The sequence below is a fragment of the Amblyraja radiata genome, chromosome 12, assembly GCF_010909765.2.
Source record: "Amblyraja radiata isolate CabotCenter1 chromosome 12, sAmbRad1.1.pri, whole genome shotgun sequence".
In the NCBI taxonomy this organism is placed as follows: Eukaryota; Metazoa; Chordata; class Chondrichthyes; order Rajiformes; family Rajidae; genus Amblyraja; species Amblyraja radiata.
In genome coordinates this window covers 25145587-25171985 of record NC_045967.1, presented here as the reverse complement: position 1 = coordinate 25171985, position 26399 = coordinate 25145587, and the positions used below count along the sequence as shown (strand labels likewise).

Genomic DNA, 26399 nt, shown 5'->3' with positions numbered 1-26399 from the left:
TGCTGGCACCATTTGGTCATTCGATCGATCTCACTTCTATACTCTGACTCATCACCATCCAACAACGGTGGTGTCTTCGGCGAACTTGAAGATGGGGTTAGCACTGGGGAGGCTTCACAGTCGATCGTATAGTTGGAGAATTAATCATAATGAAGCTATGAAAAGTAACATTGTGTTTAATTATTTCCTTCTTTTAATTTGATGGAATTCAGTATTGGGTTGATTATGAAAATGATGGGTAATCCTTAACTTTTTTACTTGATGTACTGTATTTAAATAAAATTATTCTGATTGATTTTAAGCATTTGCAACAAAATCACATTTTGTGTCTATCTTAGAAATAATTCTGAGTTGGTTATTTAGGGAACCAAGATTCAATGGTTATGGGATTTACTCAAAATATTTCTGCCCTAAACAGTAAGAACGTTTTTTAGAGATGTGCTTTATTATAGTATACCCTTACATATCTATCCATAACCCTTTTAATCTTTTGCTACGTAATTTGATGATATGCAAGTCGATTACAATTCATATACAAGTAATATTGAATTGAATTTGCTTTTAGCACTTCCGCTCAATTGCTGTGTAACTAATTACTGCTCATTTGCATCTATGCCATTAATTATTATGTGCATTCTCTTTGGACTAAGCATATCCATTAAGGTTCACTGCAGTGATATTTATAGCATTGTCCTTCAGTTGTCCTTTTACAGTTGAGTTTTGTGTATCTTTTTAAGCCTGGCTTTTGAATTCTGAAAAATGTTTGCCATGTTGAGATTCCAACCCCTGGAAAAAATGGGAATTCATCATGTTTTCTCAGACTTTTGCTGGAATTAGCATGGTGTGCAGATGCATCTGTATTTAACTCTTTATTTAATTCTTCATGTGTAACTAAATTATATATATACAGGGCTCAAAATTAACGGTTGCCCGGGTGCCATTGACCACCCAAAGTGCCGCCGGGCATCCTAAACGACGACTCATTTTGCCCGGCTTGACACTACAGATACTGGTTTATACCGAAGATAGACACAAAAAACTGAAGTAACTCAGCGGGTTAGGCAGCATATCTGGAGAAAAGGAACGTGACATTTCGTGTCGGCGACGGCTGTAGTGGCGGGCAAAGATATTAGGTGCGTGGTGTCAAAGGGTCGAAGCGAATGACGGACCCCGAACAGCGGCGGCAACGGCTGTGATAGCAACTCCATCTCCTCCTCCTCCCGCACCCCGCCCGCCCTGATAGCGGCCACTGCCTGCTACTCTGCCAACGGCGCTTTCTAAAAGAACCCTCTCGCATGCCGAGGCCGGGAGGAGGGAGGGAAGGGGAGGCATCCTTCCGCCGTCTGAAGCAGCTGCACCAAAAATCCTATAGCTATAGGATATTTGAGTTGCACCGCTCGGCCCCGCACATTGCTGTTGGCTGGCGGAGGAGGGGAGGCTGTGGCGAGGAGATCCCAATCGCCTCCCCCTTTGGCGGCGGCACTTGAAGGTTGACAGCCAAGACAGCGGGGTGATGTTGTCTGAGGAGCGCTGACCTTCCTTCCTCCCCACCTCCTCTGCCCCTTCCCCTCTCTCTCTCTCTCTCTCTCTCTCTCTCTCTCTCTCTCTCTCTCTCTCTCTCTCTCTCTTGTACGTCCCCCTCCACTCCTCTTATCCTGGGACCCCTCTTCTCCATCCCGCACGATCCCCATTCCCGCCTCTATTCAGTCCTCACTGACATCCCCTGTGCTCTCCTCCCCATCTACCCCCCCCCCCAATTTATTCATCACCCTACCCACCTCGCATTGATTCTCCTGCCACCCCCCCCCCCCACATCCATCCTGCACTGGTCCCCCAATTCATCCTGTACTGACCCCCCTTCCCATCCATCCTGCACTTCTCCCCCCCATTCATACTGCACTGAACCTCCCTTTCATCCCGTACTGATCCACCCTCCATTTCCCCTGCACCGATCCCCCCCATCCATCCTGCAGTGATTTTCCCATTCATCTTTTACTGATCCCACATTCATCCTGTACTGATCCCCTCATTCATCCTGTACTGATCCCCTCATTCATCCTGTACTGATTCCCTCATTCATCCCGTACTGATCCCCCATTCATCCTATACTGTTCCCCTCATTCAACCTGTGGTGAGCTCCCATTCATCCTGCACAGACCCTCCGATCCACACTGTACTGCACCCCCCCCCCCCCCATTAATCCTGTACTGATCTCCCTCATTCATCCCGTACTGATCCCCCATTCATCCTATACTGTTCCCCTCATTCAACCTGTGGTGATCCCCCATTCATCCTGCACAGACCCTCCGATCCACACTGTACTGCACCCCCCCCCCCATTCATCCTATACTGATCCCCCCATTCAAGAAGAATGGGGGGAACAGTCTGAAGAAGGGTCTCGACTCGAAACGTTACCTATTTCCTTCGCTCCATAGATGCTGCCTCACCCGCTGAATTTCTCCAGCATTTTTGTCTACCCCCATTCATCCTGTACTGATCCCCCCCTATCCATCCCGTACTGATCCCCCCATTCAACACCACTGACATCCCCCGTGCTCTCCCCTCACAGTTTTACATACTCCAAGCAACACGTACTAATTCACCTGCCTCAATCCATCCATTCCGCACCGATTGCCTTCTCAACACCCCCCCCCCCCCTCCCCACCATCTATCCACCCTGCACTGATTCACACACCCCCTGACCCTATTGTGCTGGAAATGTCTTCAGAGCGAACATTGACTATGTTTGATAACGGAATGCAATCAAATGTGTTTTAATTCCCAATGTTATTATTATTTTTAGTCCATAAAGATGGATTCATTAAATTGTGAACATGTGAAGCATTAAAACCGGTGTTCGATTGTCACTGCTACCGTTGACACGTTATTACAGAATTCATTTTAACGTCAAATCAATGCTCTTAATATGGAGTATCAGTACTGTAGTTATTTAATGAGCAACATTCATAACTATACGTTGGATTTATCCATGTTTTACTTCTACAGTCGATCATATACATCACAAATTTGGTCAGGAGATATTTCAGTTTAAATTTTAACATTAATTCTGAAGTGGGAATGATGGAAACAGCGTTTATCAATAAAAAATTTTTAATCTGGTGCGTACAAACTGGGTATCTTCATTGCTGTTCACAACACATACATCTAATCTGAATGTCCGGTAATGTGGAGTTTTGACACTTTAAACATATTACCAAAAGAACATTTGCTGCAGTTATGTCCTTTGGCCATCTCTTGTCAGTTAGTGTAATGTTTAACCTGTCAGATGGGTATAGTCGGTTTTAACAGCTATTATCATAAAATGCCTTTAGAAATTTCCTTGCAACCTGTATATTTTGTTATGGATAAATTATGTGGGAAGCGAGCGTGTTTCTGTACCAATAGCAATAACGACCCATGCTATGGCCATGTCATGGTAATTTTCGGTCCTTCACAGAAAACATGCTTGAATCAATCTGTAGTGTGTATGGTTAAGTATATATGTTACCATGGTCCAGGATTTATTGACACAGGTTGATCATACGCTGAATAATCCAACCACATTTTTGTTTGGAAGTGGAAAGAACTAATAGAAATTGCATTAATTGCAATGTGTAAAAAGAGTTGAGATATTGTATTATAATTTTGCTGCATGTCATTGTGGTATATATCATGTCTTGATTTGTGAATATGTTTAGTTTGTGAGTTATTTGAAGCAGAAATAATATGTGAATGTAGACAAAAGTGCTGGAGAAACTCAGCGGATGCAGCAGCATCTATGGAGCGAAGGAAATAGGCAACGTTTCGGGCCGAAACCCTTCTTCAGACTGATGGGTTTCGGCCTGAACCGTTGCCTATTTCCTTCGCTCCATAGATGCTGCCGCACCCGCTGAGTTTCTCCAGCACTTTTGTCTACCTTCGATTTTCCAGCATCTGCAGTTCCTTCTTGAACATAATATGTGAATGCTTCATTGAGCATAATTCCGACTGGTAACTACGCACTTCGTCCGAGCACATTATCGCACGCGTCATGGAAACCGTTTTAAATGACCACCTAAACTGTCATTTGGGAACCTAAAACGCTGTCAAGGTTGCCCGGCTGGCAACAGGGAAAAAAAGTTAAGTGAGAGCCCTGATATATATTTCAATCGTAAGTTAAATGTTTGACTGACAGGGAAATGTTTCCGATATTGCCATAACTTATTCTGCTATATTTTAAGCTCCTTTGGTTTGGCTGAGCAAATTCATATTAGAAATATTGTTGCATTAAATGGTTAATTGAGCTAATATTGAGGATTTATCTTTTCTGTAGGTCGCCTGTATGCAGTTAATTAATGCCCTCGTCACATCTCCAGATGACCTGGATTTCAGGATACACTTGAGAAATGAATTTTTGCGTTGTGGACTGAAAAAGATACTACCTGTAAGAAGACTACAGAATTATGCACTGCTGTCAAGGTTTTTTGGGGATGTAAATACATTAACATGAGCGAGGGAACTAACTTAAAATTTGTCTTCTGATCATTGTAGTAAATTAGAATGGTTTTAACATAGGAGCTTCACTCAGAAGGTCTAGGGCTGTTTTTTTGGGGCAATGGTAAATGTATCAATTATAAGATAAATTTATTTATGAACCATTGCAAATATTTTTAACTTAATATTATATGAAAATGTATTGGTTGAATTTTATAGAAAGCCTTACGTATTCATGGATTCAATTAATTTGATATAGCATCACACAAAAAAAAGCTTTTGGTGACGATTGTTAAATGAGAAGACAAGAAGAATGTATAAACTTGTCAACACTAAACCATGTTTAATATTGGCATGCTTTATTATTCATGTTGCTGTCTATATCATTCAATAAACCAAGCTTACTTACTTTACAAGTCACATGATACTTCTCCAAAGATAAGTTTTGCTATATATTAATTTTTGTTATGTTCAACTTATAGTTGCATGGTTCATGAATACTGGCTCAGGGTAAATTATTTAACGAACTTTTCATAGAATTTAATTGCAGCTTGGCTTTAAATCAGTTTATTTCCCCTCTTTATTTAACTAACAGCAATGGGAGTATAGATATAATAAACACTTGCCAAATTTATAGTTCAGATGTGCAGTATTGCAAACAAAACCTGATTGTTAAATTAGGTTTTTGTGCAATAGCATATCTTGAGACCTTCTTTCTCTCTTCCATCAATCTTAAAATCTCAGATAATCTGTTCATAGATTTAAATCATGTATTTGAATTTTTCAGATATTGAAAGAGAAAGAAAATGACGAACTAGATATTCAACTAAAAGTGTTTGATGAAAACAAAGAAGAGGACTTCATTGAAGTATCACATCGACTGGAAGACATCCGATCTGAGATGGAATATCCTTATTATATTATCTCCCATATGTGCTTTGTTTATACTGACTTGTTATGTCAACAGATTACAATGGAAAAGCAGAATTGCATTAAAGTAATGAGACACTATATTGCACATTGGAAGCTTACTAAATGCAGAATTAGTTTTGTTTTTAAACATATTTGCTAATAAGATAAGTATGTTTATGTTGTTGATCTAATTAAACTAATTGGACTAATGTATGTGTCAATCCGATCTTCTGTGATGCAGTGGATCTTAGTTGTGCTTTCTACTAGCAGTTTCCACTTCATGAGCAAAGTCGATCATCATAAATTCCCTAAAGTCATTGTGCTTTCCTGCGTAATATACTGGGGCAATCCAGGTTTTTTGTATTTAATTATGTTGGCAGGAATGATTTGTCAGTAGTGGATAAGATGTCTTTCAATAATTTATTTTTATTTGCACATGTAAAAATGAGTGAGTGAAGCAGGAAATTATTGCTGCTTCAATATTCATTCAAAAAGTTATAATTATATGGAAAATATATTTTTCTTGTAGTTTTGGCTTCAATGAAACTGAATTTTGAAAATGAACATGTTAAAATGTTAATATAAATAACTGGGGAAAAGTTTCAAGGCATCTGCTCCTTTGCCTTTCGTGCCAGTTTTTTCTAGATATTAAACATTCCCTATTATCTTGCAATTCAATTACAATGAATTAATCTTGATGACTTTGGTATGGTTAGGGTAACCCAGCTACCTTGTTTTCAGAAAGTTTCATTCAATACTTTATGGACTGTAAGTTCCAGGAATTTCCATTTGCACAGTACTTTCACCTTTGGAAAACTTTCCTAGTTGGAACTTGGGAATAAAAGTGGTCAAAATTGGCATGAGTTATAAATGGCTAAAATAATGATTGAAGTAAGTTTTAAGGACCATAAGGAGGAAAAGAGAAAGAGGCCAGTTAGTCTAAAGAGAAAGTTCCAAATCTTAATATCAAGAGTCAATTCAAGGTAGTTTTTTAGTAGTAGGAATAAAGGTGTAGACTATTTTCTAAATGGGGAGAGAATCCAGAACTCAGATATACAAAGGACTTGGGAGTGCTGGTGCGGATTCCCAAAAGGTTAATTTGCAAGTCGAATCGGTAGTGAGGAAGGCAAAAGCAATGCTAGCATTTATTTCAAAAGGACTAGAATACAAAAACAGGAATGTAATGCTGAGAATCTATAAGGCGCTGGTCAGGCTGAATTTTGAGTATTGTGAGCAATTTTGGGCCCCATACATGAGGAACGATGTGCTGGCCTTGGAATTGGTCCAGAGGAGGTTTACGAGAATGATCCCAGGAATGAGTAGGTCAACATGTGATGAAGATTTGACGATACTCAACCGTTTGACGCTGCAATTTAGAAGGATGAGGGGGTTCCAGGTCATAGCCTCAGAATTAAAGGACGTTACTTTAGGAAGGAGATGAGGAGGAATTTCTTAAGTCAGAGGGTGGTGAATCTGTGGAATTCATTGCCACAGATGGTTGTGGAAGCTGTCAATGGATATTTTTAAGGTAAAGGTTCTTGATTAGTATGGGTGTTATAGGGAGAAGGCAGGAGAATGGGATTAGGAGAGATAGATTAGCCATGATTAAATGGTGGAGTAGACTTGATGGGCCGAATGTCCTAATTCTACTCCTATCACTGATGAACTTATGAAAGTTTTATTGTCATATGTTTTAAATGACAATGACATTCTTGCAGCAGCACAACAGATATGTCAATAACCATGATAAACAAAAATAATAAATATGTGTGTATGTATATATACAAATATATATTTATTTATATGTGTGTATGCGTATATGTGTGTGTGTGTGTACAAGACAAAAACATTGCCCACGAATCTCTGTAGTCCGGTGCTCATTTGGAGGTTTTAGGAAAGAAGCTGCTCCTGAACCTGGGCGTTACACTTTTCAAGCTCCCACACCTTCTTCCCAATGGCAAGAGTCAAATTAGGGTGTGGCCTGTGTGCTGTGGGTCTGTGATGATGCTGGCTGCGTTTCTGGTGATGCTGGCTGCTTTTTGAGGTAGCGACTCCTGTTGATCCCTTCAATAGTGGGGAGGTCTGAACCGAGGATGGAGAGTGATCACCACTTTTTGCAATCTTCTTTGTTCGTGGGCATTCGAGTTGCCGAATCAGGCCATGATGCAACCAGTCAATATGCTCTCAACTGTGCACCTGCGGAAGTTCAAGAGAATATTTGTTAATTTACTGAATCTCCTCAAACCTCTAAGAAAGTAGAGGCATTGATGGGCTTTCTTTACGATTGTATCAATGTGCTGGTTCCAGGACATACCTTCAGAGATATGCACACCCAGGAGTTTTTGACTCTCTCCACCACCATCCCGTCGATGTAGACTTTCCTCTTCCAAAGTTAGCAATCAGTTCCTTGGTTTTACTAGGCAGCCTAAAGTGTGGAGTCCATTAGTGATGTTATTAAGTGTTCAAAATTCCAGAAATGGGAAACTACAAGGATTGCCAATGCTATAGGGATGGATGATAAGGGTTTGGGGAGATTTTTTTTTAAAAAGCCAATTTTTTGTTATCTGTTGTGATCAGTGTGTGCAAGAATGTTGGGTAAATTAGCCTTGATGTAATTTGGAGCATGATCAGGAAGAGAGTTTTGGATGAGATCATGTTTATGTATGTTTGTTTGACTAGAAAAATATTGCAATCGTCAAGCCTTATGGTAACTAAGATGCAGCCGCCGTTTACAATACCAAATGAGCAGGATATTGTTGAAAGTGCATCGTAAGAGTTTTGAAGAGAACTATAAGGAAATATGCTCAAGTTTTACTATTTCTTGAATGTGAACCTCTGTATTTTTTTAAGAACATTTAGTTACATAGGTGCCTATTTCCAAATACTTAATTCCAATATTAATAGACGCTGCTGTTTGTGGTAACTATAACATTAGCACTTTTTTGTCTTTAACTTAATTTTCACCGACATGAATGAAGTCTATCATCTATTATCCAATATGGTGAAGGACACTTCTGCAGAAACATTTTTTCTATCAATCCTACAACATCTGCTGCTCATCAGGAATGATTATTATATCAGGTGAGATTTCATAATGTGTTATTTTTAATGTGAATCAAGTGTCTTTTAAAGAAACCATCAATGAGCAACAGCCCAACAATAATGCAAGCAAATAGATGAGGCACCCAATTATTGAATTGCAAATTATTAATAGTGCAAGAGGTGTCTTTTCATTATAGTTTAAATGATAGTTTTCTGATTTATTTTTCTTAGAATTAGAAAGACGTTGCATATCTGTGTATTAAATTATAACATTTGAAAATCTGTTGTTAAAATAACTTGGAGAAATCAAAATGTATTCCTTCCGTTATTTTATAGAAATAACGGAAGGAAGAAAGTACGTTTAAAGTGCGATCCCAATGGTAATGTAGGGTATGCAGCAATCATTCTGTGTATAACAAGCTTCTACATGAAGGCGTGATAATAACAAGAAAATCTGTTTTGGAAATGTTAATAGAGAAGTAGATATTAACGAGGGCATTGGGGATTTCTCCCATGGTCATCTTCCTGAAAAACGGAACATCTAACAGTGTATAACTCGTTTCTTACTGAACTGGGGTGTCGTGTGAGATTTTATAGTCAAGCTGTTTCAAGTGGGCCTTGGACCCATCAGATCCAAGAATGGTATTGTGTGCAATAGTTGACTCCTATTATGAGAGTTTTATTTTCTGTAAAATGAATGAAAACAATATTTAAGCTGAGAATTTTCCAAGCACAATTAAAACATGTATAAAATATATAAATATGATGAAATCTAAAGAAGGAGTGAATAGAAACATAGAAAATAGGTGCAAGAGTAGGCCCTTCGAGCCTGGACCGCCATTCAATATGATCATGGCTGATATCCAACTCAGTATCCTGTATCTGCCTTCTCTCCATACCCCCTGATCCCCTTAGCCACAAGGGCCACATCTAACTCCCTCTTAAATATAGCCAATGAACTGGCCTCAACTACCTTCTGTGGCAGAGAGTTCCAAAGATTCACCACTCTCTGTGTGAAAAATGTTTTTCTCATCTCGGTCCTAAAGGATTTCCCCTTTATCCTTAAACTGTGACAACTGTGAATCTGGTACATTAAATTAAAAAAATCTGAGTATATTTGCTGGAACCAGTTATTTATTTTGTGACTAATAACAATTAAAACTTTCCTTGACCGCTGCACTGTGAAGGTGGACATGATTATCTATTTTAAATTGCTAGCATAAGTTTATTACATTTTAATTTACTTACAAAATTGTTAAACCTTTTACTTTTACACACGTCTTAAATGTACATTTGAATCAAATGATGACTCTCTTACCTGTGAAGCATACTTTAAAAAATGAGTAGCTGGATTGAGCATATTGTCAACAATATTCTGGTTTCTTTTTCTGATGCATCAAACACTGTTGTTTGATCTCCTAGCACATTTTTATTAATGTTTTCAAGTTTTATGAATAAAATTAACCTGCAAATTTGTGTTATATTGACCTGGGTTTAACTTCAGTTTTACATGGACTCTTGTGTAAAGATGAAAACCTGTTGGAATTTCCAATGGGAATAATGGTGAAGCAGGAACACCATTTCCCATTCTCATGCTGGGGAATTTTCACTCAATTTCTGTGCCTGATAGTTTTAGATTATTTTAAAAATCTTTAATCAGTTAAAATATTTTTAATTGGTTATTTAATTTCAAGTAGTTTTTAAATGTTTTGGAGTATCAGCTGTTCAGAGCCAGTTATGGACCTTAACAGGTTTGTAAAGGTTCAGGCTTCACTTGCTGAGTTTTAGTAGCAAGCGAACGTGTACTTCACTTCAAAATACCTGCCCCAAAATTTTGAAGTAATATTTCAATGCCCTTATCAATTCTAATTCATGAAAATCATTTGCTGTGTTAAGTTCCACTGTTCTAACAGTGTATCCAGTAAATGTTCTATTTTTGACTCAATTTATTTGTAAATATATAAGAATTTGCTTAACCTGCTCAGGCCTTTGCCTTTCTTATACCACAGTCTTGTGAAGGGGTTCTTATGGAAATTGTCTTCATACATTGAAGACACATGTAGGACCCTAAAGGGGCTGTCCCACTGCGATGACCTAATTTGTGAGTTTAGAAGAGTTTAGGAGAGTTTGAAAAAATGTCATGTTGAAGACCTCCTTCGACTATGTAGAAGACCTCCTTCGACCTCCTTCGACTATGTTGAAGACCAGCTTCAACTACCTTCGACTACCTTCGATTACCTGCGTCTACCCTCGATTACCTACGAATAACTTGTCGACCTACTGCTTCGACTAAACCTACGAGTAAAACAATATTGATTTTTTCCATGGCGACCTTTTTATACTCACGGGCATTTTTCAACATGTTGAAAAATACGCCGCGACCTAGCTGAGGCCTCCAGTACGCGGGGACTACCCTCGCACACAAAGACCTCCTAGGACCTCGTGTCGACCATGCTGCAAGCATTAGTCGAGGGCAAACTCGCCAGAACACGGGGATTAGATCGCCACAGTGGGACAGCCCCATAATCAGAGATGGGGAATTTATAATGGGAAACAAGGAAATAGCAGAACAGTTAAACAAGTACTTTGGTCTGTCTACACCAAGGAAGACACAAACAATCTCCCAGAAATACTAGGGGACTGAAGATCTCGTGGGAAGGAGGAACTGAAGGGAATCCACATTAGTCAGAAAATGGTGTTAGGTAAACTGTTGGGACTGAAGGCAGATAAATCGCAAGGGCCTGATGGTCTGCATCCTAGAGTACTCAAGGAGGTTGCCCTAGAAATCGTGGATGCATTGGTGATCATTTTCCAATGTTCTCTCGACTCTGGATCAGTTTCTTTAGACTGGAGGGTAGCCATTGTAAACCCACTTTTTACGAAAGGAGGGAGAGAGAAAACGGGGAATTATAGACCAGTTACCCGTACATCGGTAGTGTGAAAGATGATTATTAAAGATTAATAACAGCGCATTTGGAAAGCAGTGACAGGATTGGACAAAGTCAGCATGGATTTATGAAGGGGAAATCATGCTTGACTAATCATCTGGAATTTCTTGAGGATGTAACAAGTAGAATGGATAAGGGAGAGCCACTGGATGTGGTGTATCTGGACTTTCAAAAAGCCTTTGACAAGGTCCCACACAAGAGATTAGTGTGCAAAATTAGAGCACATGGTGTTGGGGGTAGGGTATTAACATGGATAGAGAACTGGTTGGCAGACAGGAAGCAAAGAGTAGGAATTAACGGGTCCTTTTCAGAATGGCAGGTAGTGACTAGTGAGGTGCCGCAAAGCTTGGTTCTGGGACCCCAGTTATTTACAATATATATTAATGATTTAGACGAGGGATTTAAATGTGACATCTCCAAGTTTGCAGATGACTCAAAGCTTGGTAGCAGTGTGAGCTGCGATGAGGATGCTATGAGGCTGCAGGGTTTGGATAGGTTGGGTGAGTGGGCAGATGCATGGCAGATGCAGTATAATGTGGATACATGTGAGATTATCCACTTTGGTGGCAGGAACAGGATGGCAGATTATTATCTGAATGGTATCAGATTAGGAAAAGGGGAGGTACAACAAGACCTGGGTGTGCTTGAACATCAGTCACTGAAAGTAAGCATGCAGGTATAGCAAGCAGTGAAGAAAGCTAATGGCATGTTGGCCTTCATTGCGAGCGGATTTAAGTTTAGGAGCAAGGAGGTCCTACTGCAGTTGTACAGAGGCCTGGTGAGACCGCATCTCGAGTATTGTGTGCAATTTTGGTCTCCTAATTTGAGGAAGGACAATATTGCTATTGAGGGAGTGCAGTGTAGGTTCACTAGGTTAGAATAGAATAGAATAGTTTCTTTATTGTCATTGTAACATGAACCATGTACAACAAAATTTAAAAATGTTAATTCCCGGGATGGCGGGACTGACATATGATGAAAGAATGTGTCAACTGGATTTGTATTCACTGGAATAGAAGGATGAATACGGCGCGACCTATAGAAAAAAATAAAATTCTTAAAGGATCTGACAGGCAGGAAAATGTTCCCGATGTTGGGGGAGTCCAGAATCAGGGGTCACAATTTAAGAATAAGGGTTCACAATTTAAGAATAAGGGGTAGGTCATTTAAGACTTAAGGGCCTGTCCCACGAGCATGCGACTGCATGCGGCAAGCGCGACCAAACCGGCAGCGGGGGCCGCGCGGAGGTCGAGTAATCCCCGTACAGGGCCTGTCCCACCAGCTTGCGGCTACATGCGGCGAGCGCGACCAAACCGGAAGCGGGGGCCGCGCGGAGGTCGAGTGATCCCGTACGAGTTGACGTGAAGTTCGAGCGAAGTCTGCGGGAAGTTCGCGCTAGGCGTACGCCGTCAAGATGCGTACGGCGTCAAGACGCTGCGCATGCCCGTCGAGGCGTTGCGTACGACCTCAATGCGGCTGCAGGCCGGCACGCCGTTGCCGCGCAGAATTAGGGCTAAAGGAATCAAGAGATATGGGGAAAATGCAGGAACGGGATACTGATTTTAGATGATCAGCCATGATCATATTGAATGGCGTTGCTAGCTCGAAGGGCCAAATGGCGTACTCCTGCACCAATATTTTTATGTTTCTATCATTATAGAGGAAGATGTTATGTGGAGCTTTTTAACGTCATTTCCACAAATAAATGTGTTCTTGCAATAGTACATTTTGGATTGTATTTGTGCGATTAGTAGTGTTGATTGAAAATCATTTAATGTTATTTGTATTTTTTCCAGACCCCAGTATTACAAGATAATTGAAGAATGCATTTCACAGATAGTATTACACCGAAATGGAACAGATCCTGACTTTGAATATCGTAAACGATTAGATGTGGATTTTAGTCATCTTGTAGGTATGTTCTGAATTTTCAGTTAGATTTAGGTTAAAACAATTAAATAGTTCTTCATAGTGTTTCAAATTATATGTTTCCATTGCATTGTATCTCTGCAGTGATTTCCTGGAGGTTCCACTCACTGTTTTAAAATGGAATGTTTTACTTGCCAGTAAAGCACATATGTTAGTTCAACATTAAGAGAATTAACAAATTTGGTCACGTCTTATGCAGTCACTTTGGGCATAATAGAGCAATGTCAAACAAAATAATTTATTCCCCTTGACGAAAAGATTGCTGTTATTTATGCAATAACAAAACAATATATGAAGCAACTCCATATTCTTTACACAACTGTATATTTGAACATAATTGTTGAAACTCTAATTCACATAGTTTGAAGTTTACTTCTAATCCCTCTTTTTTTAACAGCTGACTGAACGTTGTATGTGGCAGAATTCTTATTTAAATCTAGCTAGGTTTCAAGAAAAAAATAAGGTTGATGATCTTACATATCAATGAACAAAACTATTCAACCTTGGTGTCGCAATGATTAAGACTTGAACCATTATGTACCATAATTAGAAGCCTCCATCTCTGTAATATGGCCAATAGAGGTGAACATACCTGCAGTTTATTCACATTGCTGAATAACAGATGATGCCAGAGACTTGAACAGTTACACATTTTCTGAAACATATGATGTCAAAACATAGTATTTTTAAGATTTTTTTTTTGAAATATGACACTTGAAACTAGACATAAAATTGTGTATTTTTCAGGTTATCTGAATATTTATATTCTTGAATTTGAACCAGATATTGTTAGTCTAAAGGAATATTGTGCGTTGTATCAAAGTTTAGCTTAAATACATTTTCTTCTGGCCAAAGATATGGAATTAAGAAACACATAATCAATTAATATGTCTTAATAGATCAATGTGTTGACAAAGAAAAAGTGGAAGAAAGTGAACAGAGAGCATTGGAATTTTCCAAAAAGGCAAGTATTCAAGAAAGTGATTTAAATTCAAACATATGAAATTGATTATTGAATCAAATATTTGATTTTTAGTATGTATTGGAATGGGGAAAATGATAAACCTTTTGACAGGTTTTTTTTCCGAGACAGTGGTCCCTTTCAGCTTCACTGATTTAGTATGCAGTAATCAATCCTTGTTCTGTCTTACGTGCATCAACATTGTTCATATTGGAATAATCTGAGTGTCATTTAACACAAACCAAGGTGTCTTTAATTTGAAATGATAGTCCTAAGAACATTACAAGTAATTACAATTTATATTCTTGGGACTATCTTCTTCTTAGGCCCCCTTTGGTCATGGCTGACCATGGGTGTCTCCAGGGCATTATTTCCTATATGGAGGACACCTGTGCGTGACTTTGTTTAACGTGGGGAGACTGGTGCACAGACAGCCACCCCACGGTCCTTGACAGATCTGGGTCAGGATCCAGTGGCATGGAGTCCAAGACGACGGGAGACCCTTTTCTGCTGCAGCTTTCATCCGCCTTCCCAGCCGTTATGACGCTCCACTAAGGTCAGCCATCGTCCTCCGCCTGTTCCACTGTTGAGGTCTTGGTTGGATTGCTCTTTGTCAGAGACCTCCCCCTCGAGCTTACCGCCATAGGTGGCCCTACCAGGAGCATAGCTCCAGAAGGCATCGCTCTCAGGATCTCAGGTCCACACAAGCTTCTCCACCACGACAAGGTGTCAATCCACGGAGAAGCAGGACTATCAAGTAACCTACAATTAATGTTCTTTAAACAATCAACATTACATATTGCTTTTAAGACTTTCAATATTACAACATGTTTCACATAAAAACGGTACAAAAAACTTCAGGAATACGTACATGAATTTGACATTCCTTTGTATCATTACATCATTCACGTGAATATGACAGCCTTCTGCTGAAATGTGCAGCTTTACTTTGGATGAACAAATGTTCAGCATAGGAGAAAACAACATTGCCCTGACACATTTACATCAGCAAAAGTATTGTATTCCATCCTCTTTTGTGATAACTGTAAATTCAAATGTATATTTTTATTTATCGTAGAAGTTATCCGCTGGCTTGTTATTAAGGTATTGCGGAAGAATCTCAGAGGCAAAACTGAATCCAAGAATTGCATAGTACAATCAATCAGAACTGAAGTAAATTGATGTGCAGCTTTTTCTTAAATTGATGACACGCCAATGGATCGCAAAGTTAACGGTGTACCAAAGCTAAATACTAAACTAAGAAGTAGCAGCACAGATATTTAGGGCACTGTTGATGTCCATGAGATTAATATAGGTATATTACAGCTCCTTGCTAAAGTACTGGGAAACTACATTAATTTTGCCTTGTAATCCCCATCTCTTGCTCTTTGTGGCGTTTACACTCTCTGCATAACAGGGCATCAAAACTAGCATGATTTAATTTTACCAATGTGTCATTTAAATTGTTAGTGACTACAGTCTTGACTTTTAGTAGTTGTGTAAATCTAAGATTGGGCACTTTCAATAATTGTAATGCGTTGATGTAAAATAAATTGTAGTGAGAAATAGTGAGATAAGTCATGGTTTCCATGTAGTGAACATAAAAGATGTTGTTCCCTGAGTGGAGCCACTTTGTTGTTAAATAAATTGCAAGGTTGAAGAGTTGTGTTTTATTGTGCTACTTGGTATAATGTAATATAAGAAAAACAAAATCGGAACCATGCACATCCTTTCAAAAAGAAAGTAACTCTTGATTTTTATTTCTGTGTCTAAATTTTAAATTTATTTAGAACTCCTATTTTAGCTGTATACTCAAATGCATGATCACAGTATTTGGTGCACTTAGAAGTAAGCATATTTAACCCTGTTTGCAGTACAATTCAGTGAGCTGATTTGGTACCTTTATATGGAGTTGAAAATGTTCTCGTGACTGGAGCTGTTTATGTTATTAGCAAACACAAAATGACAACCTTTGTTCAAAGCTTTGTTGGTTCCCATTCACTTAGTGCAGTCATTTTTTATCAAACCCTCACAGAGAAGTGAAATGCTGCTATTTACCATACTTATTTCTGAATTGTGATATATTCGATCCTACTCAATGTCAAAAAGTTCCAGTTAATATTTGAGAGCATCATTGGTTCATTTTGCTTGGTAACATTGACAAATCTGTATTAAAATTAAGGGACTAAGACCTAGCAAAAGTGAACTTTAAAAAGACTAATATTAATAAAATAAGAAGAATTTCCTTATGGCTGTTTAATATCAAGCAATATTACTATTGTGTGTAATGTACACATTGATTAAACAGCATGTCTATAACGTTTCATTCATGTGTTTGTTTCAGTTTGATGAAGAATTTTCAGCTCGACAAGAAGCTCAGACTGAAAGTCAAAAGAAAGATGAAAGGATAAAAGAACTTGAAACACAAGTCCTTCAGCTGGAAGCTACGGTACTGCAAAAGATATTTTACTTTATTTCAGTAGTGATCAAAAGACTAAGCATTAAGTGGAAAATTGGCAGCGAGATTGGATTTTAATATATTCCGTGTCATTTTAATCCATGCATGTTTCATGAATATGATCTAAATTTGAGGCAAAAATGGAATAGTAAAGGTACTGCAGTTTAGATTTTTGACTTTCTTGTCTTGATCTATTGCATCAGAAAAAGGTATGATTTTATTTGATTTGAAATCCACTGATGACTCAATGCGATACAAACACGGATTTAGGAAGAAAGAAGAAAAAATATGAATGTAGAAAATGTGCATATGTTCAATCCATGGAAGTATCACATTTTGTAATCAAACCAAATACTTGATGTTGATGAATATTCTGTGTATAAATGAATATTCTGTGTATAAAAATCAAATGCATTTGTAAAAACAATTATTTTTTGTCAGGAAATATGGTTTTTAGGGCCCATGCCTTCACATTGTAAACTTCACTATCCTAGGGAAACGACTGTGGGCATTCATCTTATCTATGGCTCCCAACATTTTAGAAATGTCTATAAATTCATCCCTCCCACACTCCAAGGAAAAAAGATCCAGCCTTTACAGTCTCTCCTTACTGTACAGACATTCCAGATCCGGTAACATCCACATATTTTTTTGTTTGCCCTTCGTAGTTTAAGGACATGCTTCCAATAGCAAGGCAACCAGAACTGTACACAGTGTGCTAAATGAGGCCGTACCAACATATTGTATAACTGAAACACGACTTCAATTCGCTGACCGATGAAGGCAAGCATGCCAAATGCCTTTTACACCACCCTGTCTACCTGTGTCACCACTTTCAGGGAACTATATACCTGCACTCCTCGGAGTAATAAGGAATATGAGTATAATTGTTCGTTATTAGACATAGAACAAAAGTTGCAGAATACTACATATGACAGAAATATAGAAAGTAGAGATTTGAGCCTTCTCGTTTACAAAGATTGTTAAAAAAGATTGCTGCAAGATTAAAAAACTCAATTTTAAAGGCTGATGGAAGATCAACCTTTATTGTGAGAAGACTGTAATAGAAGGGATAGAATTTAAGCTTCATTTGTAAAGTATGCTCACACCTGACACAAGAATTTGGCTTTCACCACCTCTAGAATTTGCTGTCTTTGCTGCAAATATGAAATCAAAACATAGTTTGGTGAAAATTAACATCAGCTCAAGCAGTATCTAAAGAGAAAGAAAGACATTTAACAATTCAGTTTAGTGAATTTCTGTCAGAACTAAAAAATGAGTTTAGAAAATAGAAGTATTTAGATGGAATTGGTGTGGAGAACTATTGATATATCAACTGTTTATAAATTAAACATAAGACATAATCTTAAAATTAAATCCAGCTATACAGCAAAAACGGGAAGCAATCTATAGCAAAACGGTTATGAGACATCTGAAATTAAGCTTTGATGATTAAACTAGACTGATGTGATATGGATGTCAAAGGATATGGAACGGGTGCAATTCAGCAAGGATCAGCATAGGTTGTGGTGAAGGACTGATTAGTTGAATTTTGTTTATTGAGTTTGCATGATTCTGCTTCAATTAAAAGTAATGGGGCTGAGAGGAAAAACAATCATTTACAGGTTTGCCAAGAACCTCATTAACTTTGTGACAGCTAAAATTTTGTGCAATATATTTTGTGCTTAATTGTGAACAAAGTATTTTTCAGTAGTCATGGTTCTTTTAATGATTAACAAATAATTGCTTACCCCAATGAGTACAGTAAAGCATGATGATTTATTATCTACATAACTTTTTTTCCTTTTGCTAATAATATTGGGATGGCCACGCAGGGTATTGTATGAATAAAGGACAATGTAAAATCTGTCATTAAATAATTTGTTTGTGGGGATTCAAATCTTTGATTTATACTGGCATTAAGGCACAGCCTGAATAATGATTTTCTATTGATGTTTGGTTCAAAGTCTATGGACTATTTTAATTGATCAGAGAGATGGCAATGAAGTTATAGCCTTTGCCTATGTAAGTTGATTTTGTTAATGCATTGTCTAGCTTGTGTGCCCCTGATATCCAGTTGTGCACAAAATGTTAAACTGGTATTCCTGTACTATCAGATTCCATAATGTAAATACAATGTAAGTGTCATACAAATATACATTATGTCTGTTCTCTGTTTATCTTTATTAAGAATACTGCTCCTGGGTTTCAGTATAAACAATTGGTTGGGGGCACGTTATATTAACCAGGAACATTAATAACTAGAGCAGAATACTTAAAAAAAATAACCATAAGGCAAGATTGACATGCACTAGTTTTGACCTTGCATATTATCAATGAATGTCTGGGCATGGGTTTTTATACATTGTAATTGAACTGGCGTACACGATATTTCAAAGTTCAATGATCCAAGGAAAAACTAAAAAATAAATCTCAACTATTCATTCAGTTGTTTTTAACCAAAATCTTCCCTTTTATATTTGATGAGAGGTTATATGGTTTAGATTAATTATGCACACCATGGAGGTAGAGAATACACATGCATACAGATAAAGTGTCTTTTTTAAGATCATGTCAGCGATGTGAAAATGCTAAATACACCGTTGAGTTCTAATTTTGAATGCTGTTACCTGAAGAATAATCAGGTGTCATGGATCATTTTATTTTCATTGCATTGAAATGGAATGGAATTCAAAAAGCAGAAGTTAAACTGAATGATAACAAAAGCTATCTGAGTTTTCTGGAGTTTATAAAAGAAACATTAATCTCCTCTGAAGTTCTCACATTGACAATATCTAATGTTTTTTTGATGTTACACATCACTTCGAAAAACTATTGCATCTTAACATTTCATGTTGATCAATAATGAGAAAACATTCTGCATCTTTCTGTTAGGAATTGAAGCAATGGGGATGGTTTGAAATTACCGATTTATATTTAGAAAAGGTTCACGCCATTATCCTTGCAGCACAAAGCTTGTTATTTGAATTTCTCAATAGTCACTGCTTACCTGGAAATTAAGAATTGATATGGTATTCAACTGTCATAGGGATTTTAGTTGAACAGAATTATATTTTCAGCAGGAGTTCAATCTAGATCTGCTTCTCTAGGCAATGTGAATTTATAGCTAGGCCCTGTATTAATTTGGGATCTGGAATGCCAGCAGATTATCCCGTGCTTTGACGAGAGATATTGAGATCCCATCAATGGTGTCCCCATCAATGGTGTGAATGTGCAGTTTACCAGGGAGTGCAAATACCTTGGAGTGTACATGGACAGTAAACTGGACTGATCCAGGAATGCTGAGGCCCTGTACCAGAAGGGACAGAGCCGGCTGTAACCTTTGAGAAGGCTCCGCTCTTTCAATATCTGCAGTAAGATGCTGCAGATGTTCTACCAATCGATGGTAGGCAGTGCCATCTTCTTTGCTGCCGTGTGCTGGGGCAGCAGGGCGAAGGCCACCGAAGCCAATAGGATTAACAAACTCATCAGGAAGGCTGGCTCCATCCTGGGGCGGATTCATGGAGCTGGTTCTGGAGGGGAGGATGCTCCTCAAACTGCAGAGCATCCTGGACAATACAGCTCAGCCCCACCTTGACACATTGGTCAACCTGTGGAGTACCTTTAGCAACAGATTGGTTCCACCAACATGCAGGACAGAACACCACAGGAGATCCTTCTTCTCTGTGGCTATCAAACTACAACTCCTCCCCCATCTGTAGTGGGATAGATTGAATCCCCCCCCCCCCAATCTTTGCGTATCCCTAATCCTTACGACTCGTCACTTTAACTTCACATTTCATGGATTTTGTGTTTTATGACTCTTGGCAGATCAAGATCCCTCCTGGGATAAACAAAGTTCTATATTATCGTATAAGGAACATTGTAATGTTGGAGGAAGTGTTACATTTTTGTTAAATTCCTTTAAGATGTTAAGAACAACATTGGAATTAAAGTGACATTATCATTTATCCATACTGACAGATTTCTGAGTGATTTATATACACTGTTTAAAATCCATGAAGAGCAGTTTGTAATGAACATGGTATATTACACTGGGCATTTGGCCCTGGTATATCTCTGCACACTATATTTGTTTCTCAGCCATTGCTTAAATATAATATTATTGCTCTAGTTGTGCAAGTCTTGAGCTTTATGATGGTAAATATGTTTTGTGAATTACTTTGCAGCAACAAGCAGCACCAGCGGTATCGTCTGCGCCCACACCTCCACCACCCCCACCCCCTCCTCCACCCCTCCCAGGAGGGGTTGCTGTTCCTCCCCCTCCTCCCCCTCCACCACTCCCTGGAGGGATTCCTCCTCCTCCACCTCCACCCCTCCCTCCAGGCAGTGGACCACCACCACCACCACCACTTCCAGGTGGCCCAGGAATACCACCTCCTCCACCATTCGGAGGCCCACCAGCTCCACCACCTTTGTTTGGTGCACCTATCCGCTCAGAAGTCCCTGCGCCATTGCCATATGGATTACAGCCTAAAAAGCAGTACAAACCAGAAACTGCAATGAGAAGAGCCAACTGGTCAAAGGTGAGCAATTAACACATCTCATCTCAAATTCAATATTGTGTCAAGGCAGCTTGAGCTTTTTGATGCTAACCAAACCACCTGAAAGGTTGAAAAAGTTTGTTTGTTGATTAACATTTCTTCATAGCTCATGTCCAAAATGCACTGTATGAAAATCAATGTCAAGAATAGGGAAAATTTGGTATCTATAATGTTTTGCTTTGATATTTGTTATTTATAATATTTGAAAATGTGTTATCTATAATATTTTGCTGATATATAACTGATATTTGCATCACATTCAAATTGCCCTCCTCTCTATAATTGAGGCAGTTTCCTTCCAGTTATCCCTTATTACCTTTTATCCATGCTAATCCCTGATGGCATCCTTGGCCTTTTGATTCTCCAATCCCTGGCCTTTTGATTATCCAGTTTAAACAAAATGTTCACAACCTGCCTTGCAACCTGTTCACGACCACAAATGTTCACAAGATGTCTTGCATTTCCCTCATCTGTATTTCCATCGCATCCTAAATGTATTGCTTTTTCCAGTACATTCTTCACTTATTACAGCAATTATGAAGGGTTTATAGATTTTCTTATGTTTGAAAGAAAGCCATTCATTCACCCTTTTTGCATTTTATTTTGTCCTCTGTTCATCATTTTTTCCAGTCCTCAGCCCTTATTCTCTGGTTAATTAGAAGTTTTTATCCCCCTATTTCCCCTATTCTTTAACCTTTAAATGCCAAATCTAACTACTTTTTCTTGGCCATTTTGCAAATTACCATTGTAAACTATATCCTCTCCTCTGGTGTCCATTTTCTGTGTAGATCGTCACCTGCACCTGCACCTCTCAAAATTCTGCTTTGATTGTTATGGTGCTAACTATTTCCTGATTGAAACTTTTTCTTTCCTTACCAAAATACTTAAATGTTCAATATTGAAATTATTCATAAATCTGTGTTTTAATCCCACGGATATGTTTATAAAAATTGCTCTTGCCAAAGCCATCATGTTCTTTTAGACATATTTGTTTTATCCCAATAGTTCTACTTATCCCAATAGTTCTACTTTCCATTATTGTGAGGGGCATAATGAAATTCTGAATTATTGAAGGAAGATTACATAAAATAATGTGTGGGAAAGAACGGCAGATGCTGGTTCAAATCAAAGGGAGACACAAAATGCTGGAGTAACTCAGCGAATCAGGCAGAATCTCTGGATAGAAGGAATGGGTGACGTTTTGGGTCAAAACCCTTCTTCAGACATTTGTTACATAAAATAATATTGTATTAATTAATATTGTAATTAATTAATTGAATAATATTGGATTAATTAATGTATAAAAGTCTTTTTGTAATTTATAGCCTGAGACACTATTTTAGATTGTGTTCAGTTAAACTATACAATACATCATGTTTTCTAATAAACAGGTGTACTTCTGTGAGCTCCCTTTATCATATGATTTCACTGTCTTTGTCCAATGCATGTCCACCTAATTTAACTTCACCAGTTCATCACTTTTTTTATTGCTTCCCAAAGTCCAGTATTGACTGAGCAGTAGTTTTCTCAACTTAATATTAGGGAAAACCCCAAATAGCTCCCTACCATCAATTCCATTCCCTAGCTACAGACTCTCCCAGGCCACTCCCTGAAGTTGAATCAGACATTTTAAGTTGCCATTGAATTGACATTGAGATAAACTTTTATACCTTTAAGTCATTTTGGCACTGTGCTGGGACTAGCTTTATTAAGCACACTTTAAATAGGCAGAAAACATAGTTGTTCTAGTCCTTGCTGAAACAATGCTCCCAAGGGAATGGAAATGCAATCCCATTGCACTCGAGAAATTAGCAATTTTCAGATGTTTCATGCAGAATCACCACTGTAATTTCTAGACAACAGTTCTTTCCACTCCCAACCCACCTCCAAACTATAGAAAAATGGTTGCATTCAATTGCAGCCATAGTTTTGTTTGTATCAAAATAAAAGGATACGTTATAATCCAATGTTTGATCATCCAATAAATTTGAAGCTGTCATGTATTTTATTGAGACTTCCTCATCAGCATAATAAATCCCCAGGTTATCAATGATCTGACATGAAAAATCAGATTTTTGGAAATTTCCCTCATGGGGTTTGTTTTTTTAGACATCATTGTCTGTTAAGTGGGAGTCCATCCAAAAGATTTGTTTGGAAACTACTTAATTGAACAATGTAACATGCATTGATACTTCAAAGCCATTTAATCTAGCCATGGAATGTGGAATTTTGTACCATTTTAACCAAACGGGGAAAGACAATAAATAAATGTTCCTGTTAATAAATCTTCATTGAAATTGTTTCTGACATATGGGGGAATTAATTTGATTTAGTTCTCAGGAATGGAATCCTTATGTAACCCAGGAACTGCCTGTGTATGGCAAATAAAAAAATAAAACACTTTAATGACAACATTATTAGTTATATACTTTGTATGTTGCATTGTATGAATAATTACGTTTTGTGCAGAAATATTGGCTGAATTGGAATGAGCTGCCCTCTCTGAGGTTCCCTATTAACCCATATTAACTTGGTTCAGGTTCACAAAATTAAACTTATTGGCTAGGAAAATGCTGGAGCCAAAGAGGTGTCAGATATTCAAACAGTCTAATTATATCTCATTCTAACAAGCTAATTGGATATCATGAGTGGGACAGTGTAAGCTTGGCCCACTTACGCTATGAGATATTTGCTAAATGTCAGAAACTTGCCTTATATCAAAGCTGTGAAGCTTTTTTACTGTGTCTGAATGTTGCTGTCCCTCACACTCATAAGTATTCAAAAAAATAAAAATGAAGGAAGCAATTAATATTTTTAAATAAAATAAATATGTTAGGATGCACGTGTGGGAGTATAATCTGGCCATTCACATCAATTCTGCTGGTATTTGCCTGCAAGATTCAGCTCATTGTTTCCAATTATCTTTCCAAAGCTCATCTTCAAAATGCCATTACAGTCACAGTCACAATTTGACTAATATATATTTTGCAGAATTAACTTTTAAGAGTTCATGAAAACAAACCTAAGAAATGTTAACTGAAAAAGTGCCAACATTTTGCAGTTAGATTATATTTCCAGCCTTTGTCAAGATATATATCCTGAAAGCATCAAGCCATGTCCTATGATATAGGAAATTACAAACCTTAGAGCTATGGGGAAAACATTTTTTTTGCAAATACATTGATGTTTCCTCAGTATTTAAGCTGTTGCCTAGCAATGTCCTGTATATTGTATTGCTGTGTTGAAAGAAAATACTTGGGGACTGATCAAAGTTCATTTTCCTCACTTTGCATGTGTAAAAGAAAATGTACGATTTGACTGAAATATTATTTTGCTGTATGAATTCATTCATTCATGGAAATTTGGTCTGGAATAGGTTAACTAGCAAAATATGAAATAGACATATGGCTGTTTTTTTGCTGCCCACACTCAAAATGTAGCTAGAGGGTATAATAATATCTGAAAGTTACAGAAGTTCACTGATAAGGGCAAAGTAAGAGATTTAAGAAAAGCAAATGACTACTTCGCCTGTGCCTTAGGGAGTAAAGCAGTGTAAAATATGTAATGACCTTTTTACATGCTGTAAACTAGAAGATCTTGTGCCTCATTTTTTTGGATACTTCAATCAAACACACAACTACAGAATTATTTGTTCAGTTCTAATGGCATTGCATATCATCCTAATCATATTTTCAAATTCTTGACGGTTATTTGAGTCACTAAAAATAATGCCATGCTTATGGTAGTTTTAAACATCTGGTTTTAAGCAATCAAATAATACCACAGAAGGAATTTGGGAGTGGCCTATCCTAAAACATGTAATTAATAATTTACTTCAACTATGCTGTGCATTATAGTTAACAAAAGCAAATATTACGATAAGACAGTGGAATGGAATTTTGGTTCTGTTGCTAATCTACTTGAACAAAATGTGTTCTCAAAAATTGGGTTTTCAAGAATATTATATCTTATTGCAGTCATTTTGTTCAGTTGCTTATGTGGACATTCACAAAATTGACAGGTTGAACACCGATTTTCCAGCATGCTCAACTTCAGAACCTTTCTGGATTATCTGTTTTACTGGACCGAGAGAGGGCAAGTGATAATGAAATGCCCCCCCGCCCTCTAAAAGCCCCCTCTCGTGTCTCTAAAGCACCATGGAGTGCCATAAACTTAAATAAAACAAATATAAAATGTATAAGAAGGAACTGCAGATGCTGGTTTAAACCGAAGATAGACACAAAAAGCTAGAGTAACTGCGGGACAGCCAGCATCTCTGGAGAGAAGGAATGGGTGATGTTTCGGTTCGAGACCCTTCTTTATATAAAACACAAAATGTAAACTGAACGTGAATGGAATGATCTGCTGATCCCAACATCTCCCCAGCCATTTAGAGCTCCAGCTTCCGACCCCACTCGGACCCGCAAGGTGCACCCACTGCACGGTCCAGAGACACGGCTGTTGTTGTGGTTCACGGTGTAGCCCTTGGGAATTGTGCTTTCTCACAGTGGGGCTCCCTCCCCTCTCTCCTGCTGCTGTCAGTGGCGGCTTTGTCCACTGACTTGCTGTCAGTGGCGGCTTTGTCCACAATGAGGAATGTGTTGCTTGTATCAATATTATTTTAGTTTGTTCTTCAACACTGATTGTTTTACTTCAAATTTAACTGGAAAAGTTGTTTTGAAATATAACAATCCAATTGAAATTATTGTATAGCAAGAGAAGTTCTTAATAGAAGTGTAATATTAAATGCATCTATGTTTTTAATTAAGTAGAATCATATCCATTTGTGCAGCATGTATGAAGCAGAATATTTAAGTTTCCATTGTGCTCAGTCCTGACAGTTTTTCGACAGTCATCAGAAATGAAAGAAACTAAGTGTTATGATTTTAAATTCATCTTGGATGGCAATCCATTGTTGTAGATGTGGAAACCAAAAATGATTTTCAATTATTTAATTTAATATTTTCATCCCAGATTGGACCCCAGCAAATGACAGAGACATGTTTTTGGGTTAAAGCAAAAGAAGAAAAATTTGAAACTCCTGATCTTTTCTCTAAACTAATGCTCAGTTTTGCCAAACAAGCAAAAGGTAGGTAACATTTTGCTCCCTG

At 38.0% G+C, this 26399-nt stretch overlaps 1 protein-coding gene across 4 annotated transcripts in view; it reads left to right on the top strand.

The window, feature by feature from the left end:
• Positions 1-26399, top strand: part of diaph2 (diaphanous related formin 2) — a 624067-nt gene that overhangs the window by 223650 nt on the left and 374018 nt on the right. For all 4 annotated transcript variants that reach the window (XM_033030391.1, XM_033030390.1, XM_033030392.1 and 1 more), the window contains 8 exons: positions 4313-4423; positions 5261-5379; positions 8350-8466; positions 13172-13290; positions 14204-14268; positions 16610-16714; positions 20914-21270; positions 26263-26377. In XM_033030391.1, the coding sequence (XP_032886282.1) occupies positions 4313-4423; positions 5261-5379; positions 8350-8466; positions 13172-13290; positions 14204-14268; positions 16610-16714; positions 20914-21270; positions 26263-26377 (1108 nt within the window). The remainder of the gene's footprint in view (positions 1-4312; positions 4424-5260; positions 5380-8349; positions 8467-13171; positions 13291-14203; positions 14269-16609; positions 16715-20913; positions 21271-26262; positions 26378-26399) is intronic.